The sequence below is a fragment of the Ambystoma mexicanum genome, chromosome 8 (assembly GCF_040938575.1).
Source record: "Ambystoma mexicanum isolate Mex_15411 chromosome 8, UKY_AmexF1_1, whole genome shotgun sequence".
In the NCBI taxonomy this organism is placed as follows: Eukaryota; Metazoa; Chordata; class Amphibia; order Caudata; family Ambystomatidae; genus Ambystoma; species Ambystoma mexicanum.
The window spans coordinates 109,443,860-109,456,297 of NC_090929.1; the positions used below are offsets into that span (position 1 = coordinate 109,443,860).

At 45.3% G+C, this 12,438-nt stretch overlaps 1 protein-coding gene across 19 annotated transcripts in view; it reads right to left on the reverse strand.

The window, feature by feature from the left end:
• GAPVD1 (GTPase activating protein and VPS9 domains 1) overlaps positions 1-12,438 on the reverse strand; it is a 1,092,811-nt gene that overhangs the window by 389,526 nt on the left and 690,847 nt on the right. For 18 of the 19 annotated variants that reach the window (XM_069609416.1, XM_069609426.1, XM_069609418.1 and 15 more), the window contains 2 exons: positions 1,641-1,718; positions 1,098-1,459 (listed from right to left, as the gene is read on the reverse strand). In XM_069609416.1, coding sequence (XP_069465517.1) covers positions 1,098-1,459; positions 1,641-1,718 — 440 coding nt within the window. The remainder of the gene's footprint in view (positions 1-1,097; positions 1,460-1,640; positions 1,719-12,438) is intronic. The other variant, XM_069609419.1, reaches the window with a different exon arrangement.

Genomic DNA, 12,438 nt, shown 5'->3' on the forward strand with positions numbered 1-12,438 from the left:
GATACAATGACTTTGTCACACTTACCACTGTTCTAAGTATTGTTTATCCATTGGACATTGCAGATATTTCTGTGCTTAATATTACTGTGTGATAGTACTTACTTATATGTTATAAGCCTTAGTGTATGTTAAATAAATGCTTATTTTATATAATTCCTAGTGTGTGTGTGTTTCCTTTAAGTATGCTCTGAGGGTTATAGGTCAAAGTTTCGAAAACAAAAAGGCACAAATTCCTTTTTTTGACAGTAAAAGGACGGAAAAAAAGGATTGAAATGTTTATTTTTTTTATTTTTATGGGGTTTCCCTCCCCCAGCACCCCGTATTCTCTTTATAAAAAAGTTTTTTTATACATGCTAAACTAAAAAAATATATAAATATAAAAAAATGTGGTTCTTTTGTTTTCGATCAAAAGGTCATTCGACCCTTTGCAGTCGAACCTTTGACCGGACACCTGCTCGGAGTACTGTGTGCCTCACTATAGCCCTCCTCACTCCTAGACCAAGCATGGCTGCTCAGCCTTTGCTGCCAAATCCTTGGGTAGTTCAGGCTACACCTGAGGGGTCTAACCCTTATCACCAAGGGTGGGCTTTCTAAAGTTTTATCCCAGACTGGACTTTACACAAAAAAAAAAAACGAAACACAGGCTGAAACATTTTCTAGCAAGTTTCATGTTGCAGTCTGGTATAAACGTGCTTCCATTCAACTGTCATTCCAAAGTATCAATCCACTATACAGAATTACAGTCATCTGACCTGGCCTGCCCCAAACTGTTTAATTGTTTCTGTATATATTTGGAAACGTGTTGACAATATGGTCTTAAAAAAACAAAATCACATTTTCACAACTTCAAGATTACATTCTTATATTTTTCCTTTAAATAATCAATTCCTCTATAAAAAACATATTACTACATTGTTTCATTTATCTCCAAACCCTACAGATCATATCAAAAAGCTGGTTTGATATCTGGATGCATGGCACAGAAAGCAGGCCAGGTGTTGCCATTAGACATTTGGCATGTGAGCTTTACTTCAGTTGAAGTGTTAAAGGTCAGCTTCACCTGCTTCTAATAACTAAAACAGTGTCATATGAATTACCTCTCCTTTGGAGGAGTCTTTACTAGGCGACGATGAAGATGACTGGGGTGCCGCGGTCAACGATGCACCCCCGAGACCTGTAACACCAGGTGGAAGCTCACGTTCTTCAGTGCCCTGTCTCCGGTTCCAGCCAGGATCACTCATAGGTCTTCGTACAGATGAAACAATGTCGGAGCTGCGGCTACGTACTAATCTGTCCGGGAAGGAGTGCCTCTGTCTGAATGCCTCAGCGTCTGCACACATAAGGACGTGGGAGCCAAACATTGGCAATCTGGCTTCGTTACCCCCAGGAGCTCCTTCCAGGATTGGTGGGTCAGGCGGTGGATGAGAGGGCCTTGCATAATGCACCTTCGGACGAACTACTGTAAAAGCAAAACAAAGTGGGGGTAACATGGCAGATGGTCGGAGGCATTTCAGAAAAGCAATTTGCTGCTACTCATATTTCTCATTTTTAAGTCTGCATCTTATTATGGCTGTACTGAAAGGCCAGAAAAATACTAAATCCATTACGAATCAAAGAAGCAAGTTCATCTTATTACTAACCTTCGCCCGCAGACAGGGGGTCAAACATTGCAAGCAAAGACTCAGACTGGGAAGGTGGAGAGGTCAGCTGGTGCACAACTGGGGAAAAAAAGAAAAAGAAATATAACATTCAGCAAGTGTGATGTATCCTCCTCGGCGACAAACAGCAGCACACAAACTTAACTTGAAGACTACCATGTGGTTGGGACTGTTATGAGGAATATATCTGTACTAACTTTCAGGTTAAAAAATGGCAGTCAATCCTTAAAGCTTCCTTGGCTCAACAGGGAGGAGGGAAAATAATCATGTCCAAGTAAAATGTTCGAGGGTTGACACAGGTCAGGAAGATTTATCATAAATATGAAAATCTTAGCCAACAGCTGCATCTTGCATACGCAGCCCAGCCCATGTACGAATTTGGAGCACCACACACATTGCTGCTTGCCTGAAGAAATTTTTTCTCCTTAGCACTCCACTTAAGGTAGGGTTGTTGAGTAATATTTTAACTTTAGTGCTAAATCTCCTTCACTTGTGACAACCCCAGAGAACTTTTTGCTGGACGGGTAGATTATTTTTCCCTATACCTCAGTGAGCGGGAATCTTTTTCCACACTCGCAGATCCTTTTACTCTTTTTATGGGTGTCATTTTTAAGACACTCAATAGTGCCCTTTTAATGTTATCCTCCGACAACTTTTGGTATATACCTTTTTATTGTTAGAGGGTTGCCATTTGTGCTCCCTGTTTACGTTCTCTGGCTAAACATGTGAGATCTACAGTTCTCAATCGTAGGGGAAAACCAGCACAACCCAACTTATGTGGAGTGCTGCGGAGATACAATGTATCCCCTTTCTCACTAGCACCAACAATTCTGCAACAGGGATATGCTTACCTTAAATGGCTGGTGGCAGGGAAACTTTTTACAAATTCGATGCACCTTGACCGCAGCAGTTTTCACAGCTGCGGTAAAGGCACCCATGGGTGCCCATTTTACCAAAATGGCCCCTGTCTTTTTTGCCGTTTTCACGCTTCTACTCCCTTCTTGGTCTCTCCCCTCCCTCTCCTCCTCCCCCCCAGTGCTGGAAAATCCTTGGTACGATTTTTATCTTCAGCAGGATCCAGAGTATCTGAAGTCAGGTAGCGAGGGAGGAGTTCACACCCCTTTGTCTTTCAGCCTGCCTGTTAGGTAAGAATTGGTGCAGTCACGCGACTACACAACACTTATCTGCTTGGTATTAGGCAACACACCTTTTGGTATAGGTCTGTACTACACACGTACGAAGTCTGAGTGAGCAGCCAGGCCTATCTCACAAGGGGGTAAACATGAGCTGTAGAGCAGTACAATTGAAATTCATAAAAGCAAGAAGCCAAGTAACACTTACACACAAGGTTTCCGTTATAGTTATTTAACATCACTTTTAAATGAGCATTCTTTATCAAAAAGCAATTTGTTATAACAATTCAAATACAGTTTAAAATTACTTTTCAGAGTCAAATAACGCCTTTGGATATGCTTCATATACTACACCTACACCCTGAGATGACTTCAATCATAAGGATAGTATTTGCATTTATATATCATACCAATACACTTTTGTAGACGGAGTTGCAGAAAGGAAAGGGTTAGGGAAGTAAAAAGGTTAGAACAGTTTCTCAAAATATGTGGGGACAACTGAATCCTTCAGTGAAGTCTAGATGAGCCTTTCCCGGCAGTAAGTTTACAACGAACCACAACCTATGGAGGGAGAAGCAATATCAAAGTCAATGGATTTAGAAGAGTGCCTTTAGGGAGCCAGGACAGCCAAAGTCATTTGGAACACAATCTATGGATCTGATGCACTTCTTGGACAAAAGTCTTGCACAAAGTTAGAGAGTTCAGAAAAATCATGTGTAGGGTCACAAGCTGTTAAACCTGTGAGAAGCGAGTTGAAATCAACTAGAAAAAGGTAAGCCACTGCAATTCCCCAGTGAGAAAAGCGCAGCTACAGGTAATAAGGCAAGTACCACACGACTAAACAGTACCTCTGGTTAGAAGAGTGGTCCAGCTGGATTCAGTCTTGCTACAGTGTTGCAGACCCTGGTTCCTGAGCCTCAGTCATGAGGACAAGAGGGAAGACGTCTGGAGGGCTCATAGGCCGTCGGCAGCTATGGGCTCTTTTCGGTTAAGCGGCACTTTGTGGTTTCAGCGCTTAGCAAAGAGCACTGATGCGGATCCAAGACACTGGTTGGACTTCCTTCACTCCCTCGGTCCTGCACTCTGGTGAGGGAACTCTGGATCTGGAGGTCCTGCTTCTGAAGGGTCCTTAGGAGTCTCCTGGAGCATCTAGCTGGATTCGTTCCGCGGCAGACGTTGCACTCGACTATCGACACTCAACCCCGGGCATTGGGCTCTCGCAGCAACGGAGAGGCACAGCAAGTCCGGGATTGTGGTCCAGTGGAGTTCGTCTTGGGGTTAGTTGGTCCCACTAACCCAAGGGGAGAAGTCGTTCCATCCAGAGCTTCTCTGTTGAGGTGAAAAAGAAGATCAGCACAGCAGCAGGGCTTCACCGGGCAATTCAAAAGGTCCAGGAGGTTGCAGCAAGCTTCGTTTCTCCCAGTGGTCGACTCCGCCTGTAGTCCCAAAAGCCTCGCCTTTTAAGCAGGTTTCTACCATTCATGCACAGCTTAGGCTGTCAATAACATCAGGGTGGCTGCCCTGAAAGGACAACCAGCCAGCCAATCAGGACTAGTTGCATTCAGGCATTCCAAGAGGCAAAGGACAGCAGAGTTTCAGGACCCTACTTCACATCCTGTCCTTCCAGACACACCGGAGCCAGGGGCAGGCTTCAGGGATGAAGCCCGCCAAAGGCAAGACAAACAAAGGGATCAGACCTGTCTCAATGCACAGATTAAAACCCAAGAAAGACCTCACAAACAGAAAATGGCAAGAAGTGAAAACGGGGGCCATTTTGACAAAATGGCCCCCCATGGGTGCTGTACTGCAGCTGAGGTTTCAGCCTGCGGGAGCAAAGCACAATGGTAGGAAAAATTAAACCACTGCCACCAGCTTTTTAAAGTAGTGAGGGTAACATAAAAATGTTACATCAGAAAGTAGGATAAGTGGCTAAGTAACCGCCCAGGACCCCACACGTGTGCTGGACCTACAAAGAGAAAAGGCAAGTAAAGTCAATTTCACTTTACTATTCTTGGGAACTGTAGTTCACACAAGAAAAGGTATTTAAACCTTAAGATAAATCCAATGATGTCACCATACAAAAAGCAGACGCCTATGGAGTTTGCCAAAAACAGTGAAAACACAAAATCCAAATCAGGTAAAAACACATGAGAAAAAGGTCACTCGCTCCAGGGTAAAAAGTCCTAAATCCAACAAAAGAGCGCAGGGTCTCTAAGGTTGAAGGGAATTAGCACAGAAATGAAAATTCTGGCAAACACTGCATGCGAGAATCTAGGTCAAACCGGGAGGGTGGCTGTTCTGAAAGGACCGCCAACCCCCGAAGTTTGCATGTTCCACATCTGTTTGATTGGCTGGATTCCTGCATTAAAGTCTGATACAGGAAGCCGAAGAGATAGTCGACCACTGGACCAGAATCCGAATAGGAAGATTAAGAAAAACGCAGCTGAGACTATTTCCAGTGACCGGAGAGCCTGTTTTGTAACAGTAGCCTGCTGTTGCCCTTCCTTCCAAGCAACCTGGGGTCTTTGAAAACAACGGCCCGACCCAGAGCCCAGTGAAATCCACTGGATGCAAGAGGGTCTGCATTTTGAGATATCCCACATCGTGCTGCGACCTTGCAGGCTGCAATACCCCAATAACCTGGGACCTCGAGCCACTGTGCAGTGCATGGTCTTCTGAATTGAGTTGAAAGGTTGGTGACATCCTGCTGGACCTCCAGACATGTGATTCGAGTCCTTGAAATCACCTCACTAGAGTACTGTATCAGATTAGCGATGTGAATCCAATCAGCGATATTCTATCTTCTTCTGGCTCCTGAAAAGGGCACCAAAACCACCACAGAGCAGCATCCAGCCATGAAGAAACTCTTGCCTGGAGCCTTCCATCATATCTATGGAGGCTTTATTCTGCTGACTTTGATGGGTTTTGAAAGAAAGAAGGTAGATAGAACCTAGGATGCATTTTGAGGACAACCTTGTCCTTGTGTATAACGAAAAAGGGGTCTTGTACGGACAAAGCCTGTAGCTCACTGACTCGTCTTATGGAGATGATAGCCACCAGGAATGCAGTCTTTTAAGTAAGATGCTTTAGGCTGGCCTCGTGCATAGGCTCAAAGGGTGGACCCACGAGCTTGGAGAGCCAAACGTTGAGATCCCAAACCAGAGGAGGGTTGGAAATTGGGGGGGGGGGGGTATAGCCTCTTTACCCCTTCCATGAATGCCGTAATGACAGGAACCTTCCACCAGGACACCTTGTTCTGTGAAGGGTGTAAGCTGACTGGGCCGCCTGATGTACTTTGATGGAATTAACTACAAGGATGAGCATAATAGGTAAAGCATGCAGTGTAGAATGTTAGCTGGACAACATTTCGTTAGGTTTAGTGTTTGTGATGTGCACCATATCACAAATCTCATCCACTTATTAAAAAAGTAGTGTCTGGTGTTGGGTTTTCGTGCCTCTTTAAATATATCCATACACCTTTGTAGAAGATTGAAGTGGCCAAACTCTAGGACTTCAGGAGCCACGCTGCCAAGTTCATAGACTGGGCGCAGGTGAGGGATGCTCCGTTGTGTTGTGTCAACATGTTGTATGGGCACAGAAGCTTGATTGGGTCACACATCGCCAGTTTGAGCAGGTGTGGAAACCAAGGCGGTCTTGCCAAATAGGAGCAACCAGGATCAGAGTTACTTGTTGCTGGTGCATCTTGTACACTATCTTGCTCAGGAGTAGTGTTGGGAAAAACCGTAAGCAAATTTTCCTCACCAGTTCATCCAGCGGGCGTTCCCCGTGGACCCTGGTTGGGGAAACCAGGACGTGAAGTCTGGGCATTGTGCATTTAGGTTTGTGGCAAAAAAGTCTACTGGGGGTAACACCATTGTGAGAATATTCTGTCTAGGATATCTGTTGAGTTGCCACTCGTGTTCTTCTGGTAGAGGGTGTCTGCTAAGAGTTTCTGCCAGAGAATTGAGTTCCCCTGGAACATGTTTAAATGTTAGGAACATGTTCTGCTTGAGTGCCCACTTCAATCTATTTTGGGCTAGCTTGGACAGAGTGTGTGCCTCCTTGCTTGTTCAGATGGCTGTGGTGCCGTCTGTGAGGACCTGCACTGTTCGACTCCTGAGATATTGCTGAAAGGCCTGAAGAGCCTTGAGCACTGCCAAGAGTTCTAGGAAGTTGATAAGTCTTTGGGTAGTAGCGTGTGTCCACTGGCCCTCGGCTATGTGGTGGAGGAAGTGGGCCCCCACCCGGCGAGTGAGGGGTCTGTTAGGGTTCCTTGTGCAGGTGGAACGCGAAAAAGGTTTTTTCCTTTTAGCATGTTGTCCTTGGACCACCAGCGAAGAGCCTGAACCAGGGTTAGTGAAGCCACTGCTAGATCGTCCCACTGTCCACTTGCCTGAGACCATTGTTTTGCTAACCATTCCTGCATTGGACACATGCGCAGGCGCGCCTGTTGCACCAAGTGAATGCATGAGGCCATCACCCCGAGCAAGCGCATTGCTATGCGAAGAGTTATCTGGTGACCAACCTTCTAGTGAGGTACTTGAAACAGCATATTTTGTACTCTTTCGAGAGGAAAGCCAGCTCCTATTTTGTCTTTAGAATAGCCCCTAGAAATTGTTTTATTTGGCTGGAGACTACACGTGATCGTCTCGTTGATGGAGAAACCCAGATTGAAGAGAAGGTTTATTGTTTATTTCCTATTTGGTTTGCAAATTTGATGAGATTTCCCAGTGATTAGCCAGTCGTCCAGATAAGGGTATACTGGGATGGACTTTGTGAATGTGTGCTGCCACTACTGCAAGCACTTTGTGAATACTACCACTAGCTTGAAATGCAGGTATTTTCTGTGCGCACGAAGCATTAAAATATGAAAGTATGCATCTTTCATATCCAATGTTTCCATTTAGTCCCCCCGTTTTAGAAGTGGCATCACCTCTTGGAGCGTGGTCATGCAAAACCTTTGGGGTTTGACATATCTGTTTGCAGGGTGCAGATCCAGTACTGGACGCATGGTAAGGTCTTTCTTTGGAACAAGGAAGTACGTTGAATAATACCCTTGTTTACCTGGTATGCTGGGAGGATCTCTATGGCGTCCTTCTCCAGCAGCGCCTTCACTTCTTCCAACTGTATGTTTTGCTCTTCTGTTGTCATTTTCCTCTGTCTTGGTGGTCGTTAAGGAGGTTTTTGTACCAACTCGATACAATACCCACTTGCCACGGTGGACAACACCCACCTGTCCAACGTTATCCCTGCCCATGCATCGGTGAAGTGTGAAAATCAGGCTCCTAATGGAGTGGCATGGGAGGGGACCCAAAACTGCCATTGTTTCGGAGGGGTTGGTTGAGCCTCTTCCAGGTGAGGCTCTGCCCCTTTTATTTCCGCTTTGAAAATTGTAAGAGGAACCTTGGCCTTGCGACTGGCCCCAAGATGAGGACTGTCTGCCCTGAGTGTAGCCTGAGGAACGTTAAGCACCCTGACCCCAAAATCTCCTAGAGTTTGGGGAGCCCTTTTGGGCATAGGACCTTGGGCTGGAGCCCGACCCTCATCAGGATCACGAAGTGCTCTGTGATCGACCCGTGAGGCACAAAGTGCTTCAATTGCTGCATCCTGGGTAAGCAGACCCTCTGTGCCCTGTGTATGTAGTGGCAGTGCAGCATATCCAATTTCTGCCTGCAAACCTGCCAAAATCTGCCCAGGATACATAGCCCCTCCAGGAGGAGCCGCTTGAAATGGCCGCCAGGCCTCTTTGTTTACAGGTTGCCTAGCAACCAACCGACGAATGCAGCACGTCCCATAGGCCGGGACTTCTACATCCGCCCCTGCACCTAACCGGAAGGCGCCAGCCGGCACTCGCATTTAGATGAAACACTGCCCTAGTTAGCTAACTTGTACTGGCCTAGTTTGCCACTACTTGTACCTGCCTAGCTTGCCTGCCCACATAGGTCCTAGCCTATTTGTACTACTTGGCTAGATTACCTAACTACCAGTATAGTCTCTTACTAGATCGCTTACACTTCCCTGCTACCTAATTACCATAACTATTATAGCTACACGTCTCACACGGCACCAGTCTACACCTATAGTCCGAACTTGGATTTGCCTATCATTAACACCTCCCTGCCCACGACCATAATGAAAATCACCCAATACCAAACATTACACCTTGTACTGAGCTTCCTCACCACCATGGCACTTGCATCCGTTGCCACACACCCCCCTAAGGACTGAGGGCAAGATTGTCCCGTCTCCATGAACCATCATCCTACTACAACTATAGAGGCTATATCGATCTAGCAAACAAACGTTGGCAATACCTCAAATCTGCCCCTCTCCACCCTGCCCTCATAACAGCTAACCAGTCACCTTCACAAAGTCACCCCAACTCAAAATAAACAACTTCCCATTACTATACCAACTAGCACCCTATCACTAGCACCCTATCACTAACTGGGTCACTTGTCAATGCTAGATCCATGGTAGCCCACGCTACAGAGATCTGACACTTTAACCAATGAGAACTTAGACCCATTGGTCATAACCGAAACCTGGCTCCATGAGGCGGCTGGCCCTGCCATTATGCTAGCAATACCTGATGGCTACCAACTACTAAGAGTCGACAGAACTAATACGAAAGGAGGTGGCTAAGCCATCATTCACAAATCCACCTTACCTATCAGATTAGCTACTACCTTGCTATTTCAATCATGTGAACTCCTTACTGCTAAACTTCACCTTTCTTGTAACTGCACCCTTACCATGTATGTCATCTACAGACCACCTGGACCACTAGGATCCTTTGAAGACGACCTAACTAGTATCTTAACTAATAACACTAAAGACCATGCTCAAATTCTACTACTGGGAGACTTTAACCTGGGCTTTAATAACTGTAATGACAAACACGCCCTATCCGTTGCTTCACTATTGAATGACTATGCCCCAACACAAAAAGTCTCCTCCCCTACTCATGCCAAAGGTAGGACTCTAGATTGGGTTGCCGATCGGAATTGCAACATTAGCATTCCCAACATAATGCCACAATCCTGGACTGACCACTACTTAATTGTATTCCATGCCTCACTTGACCTTTACCTATACTTATGGCCCCGCCACTCCCCACCAGAAGTAAAAAAGATATCACAGCAGAACAACTCTTACACCACCTCCTCCCCACTCTCGACAATCTAGATAATATCACAGACCCTACATCGCTTGTGGAAGCCTACAACAGCACGATGATTAAGGCACTTGACCGGATTGCCCCCACCAAAATTTGTAAAAGCAAACAACTTTGTCACTTGAACTGGTTCACACCACAGTTGAAAGACCTCAGAATTCAAAAAAGAAAGCTGCAGTCAATTTGGCAACACTCACCCACTGAGGAGAACAAATTGAATTAGCCACTCTCGCCAAACAGTATAAAAAGGAAATCATAAGCACTAAAAGCAATACCTTTAATGACAGAATATCTAAGGCTTAATCAGATACCAAGGAACTATTCTCCATCCTCCATGAAATGGAATCACCCATACCCCCGACTGACAACATCCCTAAAACTAAACTCTGGTGCACTAATATACAAAATGCCCTGGCGGGTAAAATTAGCTTGCTCCAAACCAAAATTGCCAATAAAAAAGCTTCCCTGCTCCTGCCAACGGAGTCTACACCTCAGTCACAGTTTACTCTAAACCAGCCCAACACCCCCCACCCATTTAGCTTCAGATAAACTATATTAGAGACAGAAAAAATCATACCATCTCTAAAGCCATCCAACTGCAAAGGAGATAATTGCCCTGCCCAAATTATGAAAGATGCAGCTAGAGACCTAGCCCCCTTCATCTATAAACTCATCAATGCATCCTCTAAGTCTAACCTAGTGCCTAATAACCTAAAACAATCTTGGGTGCTTCCCTTGCTAAAAAAAACAAAACCAAACACCTGACCCCGCAATACCGCCAAATTACAGACCCATCACCACCGTCCCATTTCTGCTTAAAATCATTTGACAGAGTAGCTTACCTGCAAATTCAGGACTACTTAGAAACTAACAATTGACTAGGCTCACGTCAATCTGGCTTCCGTCCCCTTCATGGTACTGAAACAGCCCTGATTGACCTTAAGACCCAAATTGACGAGTTGAAGGACAATGGCAAATCAGCTATGCTACTCCTCGTTGACTCATCTGCGGCCTTCGACTTGGTAGATCACGCAGTCTTATGCAATCACCTCATTTCCGCCGCTCATGTTTCAAGTGATGCCATAACTTGGGTACAATCCTTCCTTGCAAACCGGACAATGAGAGTCTTTTCCTCCCTAGCAGCCGCTGATCCCACACAAGTTTCATGCAGTGTCCCTCAAGGATCATGTGCATCTCCGACGATGTAGAACATCTTTACTAAACCTTTGTTTGACAAGTTGGACAGACTGGGTGTCATCTACACTAATTACACAGATGACACTCAGATCCTTATCCCCCTTTCGGGTAACTTCTTGGAAGACACGGCCTTAGTTAATAAGATATATCTCCTCATTCAGGCATGGATGGCATCTCACGGCCTCTGCCTGAATGACGACAAAACTGAGTTACTGATCCTCGGCTCAGAGGTGGCCATCAAAAAACATGACCCGAACTATGCCTCATTCAACATCAACAATAATGTCATCAAAGTGATGCCTGCAGTCAATACCCTCGGGGTCTATCTTGACTCAGCGCTCACCTTCAAGAAACAAACTAACTCTCTAGCATCTTCCACTGCATATACTTGTAAATTGATCCGAGCATGTAGACCATTTCTAAATGAAACTAGCTGCATTACACTAGCTAATGCACTCATCATATCCAAGCTGGATTACTGTAATGCCCTATATGCAGGATCTAACAAGTATATCCTTGATAAACTCCAAACTCTCCAAAATAACGCTATCAGAGTAGCTTTAAATATTCCTAATAGAGCTCATATCTCCACCTCCAGAAAAAATATCCATTGGCTAAAAATCAAAGACAGGATTGCCCTCAAAACACTCTCCCTCACCTCTAAATGTCTTAACATAGCTGCCCCCTACCTGGTAAACAGAGTCAACAAGAGAACCTCAAACCGTCCCACTAGAATGACCAATGCCTATACTTTAGTGGTGCCCAGATACAAAAAGAACACAGCTGGCGGCTCCAGTTTTCCGGTCATAGCTGCTCAAACTTGAAACAGACCCCCTCTTGATCTCAGAATGGACCAACCCTACCCTAGTTTCAGGCGGAAAGTCCTCACCTGGATACGTTCCAATGACACTTAGCTCGACCTCCCCACTGCCACTTGCTCTAGAGACCCTTGATGATTGTAACTAGACTACTTGGTTTCTAGTCAACTAGCTTTAACTGTATTTTCGCACTTGCTTGTACCTGCACCTCGTTTCTAATTTGAACTGTATAACTGTATTTTCCTGCAACCAAGTTCTGAAGTATCCTTGTATTGTCTGCGCCCAGCTACCCTTTGTTTTATTTGGTATAGCGCAAGACCAAACCCAAACAAACATAGGGTTTGTCAACTGTCCAAGGAATTTAGGAGTGTCGTACTCCTCCTTGGCACTCTTAGGGAGTCTATGACCTTTCCGAATAACACATTTAGCTCCACTGGTATGTTTAATAGGGTGCC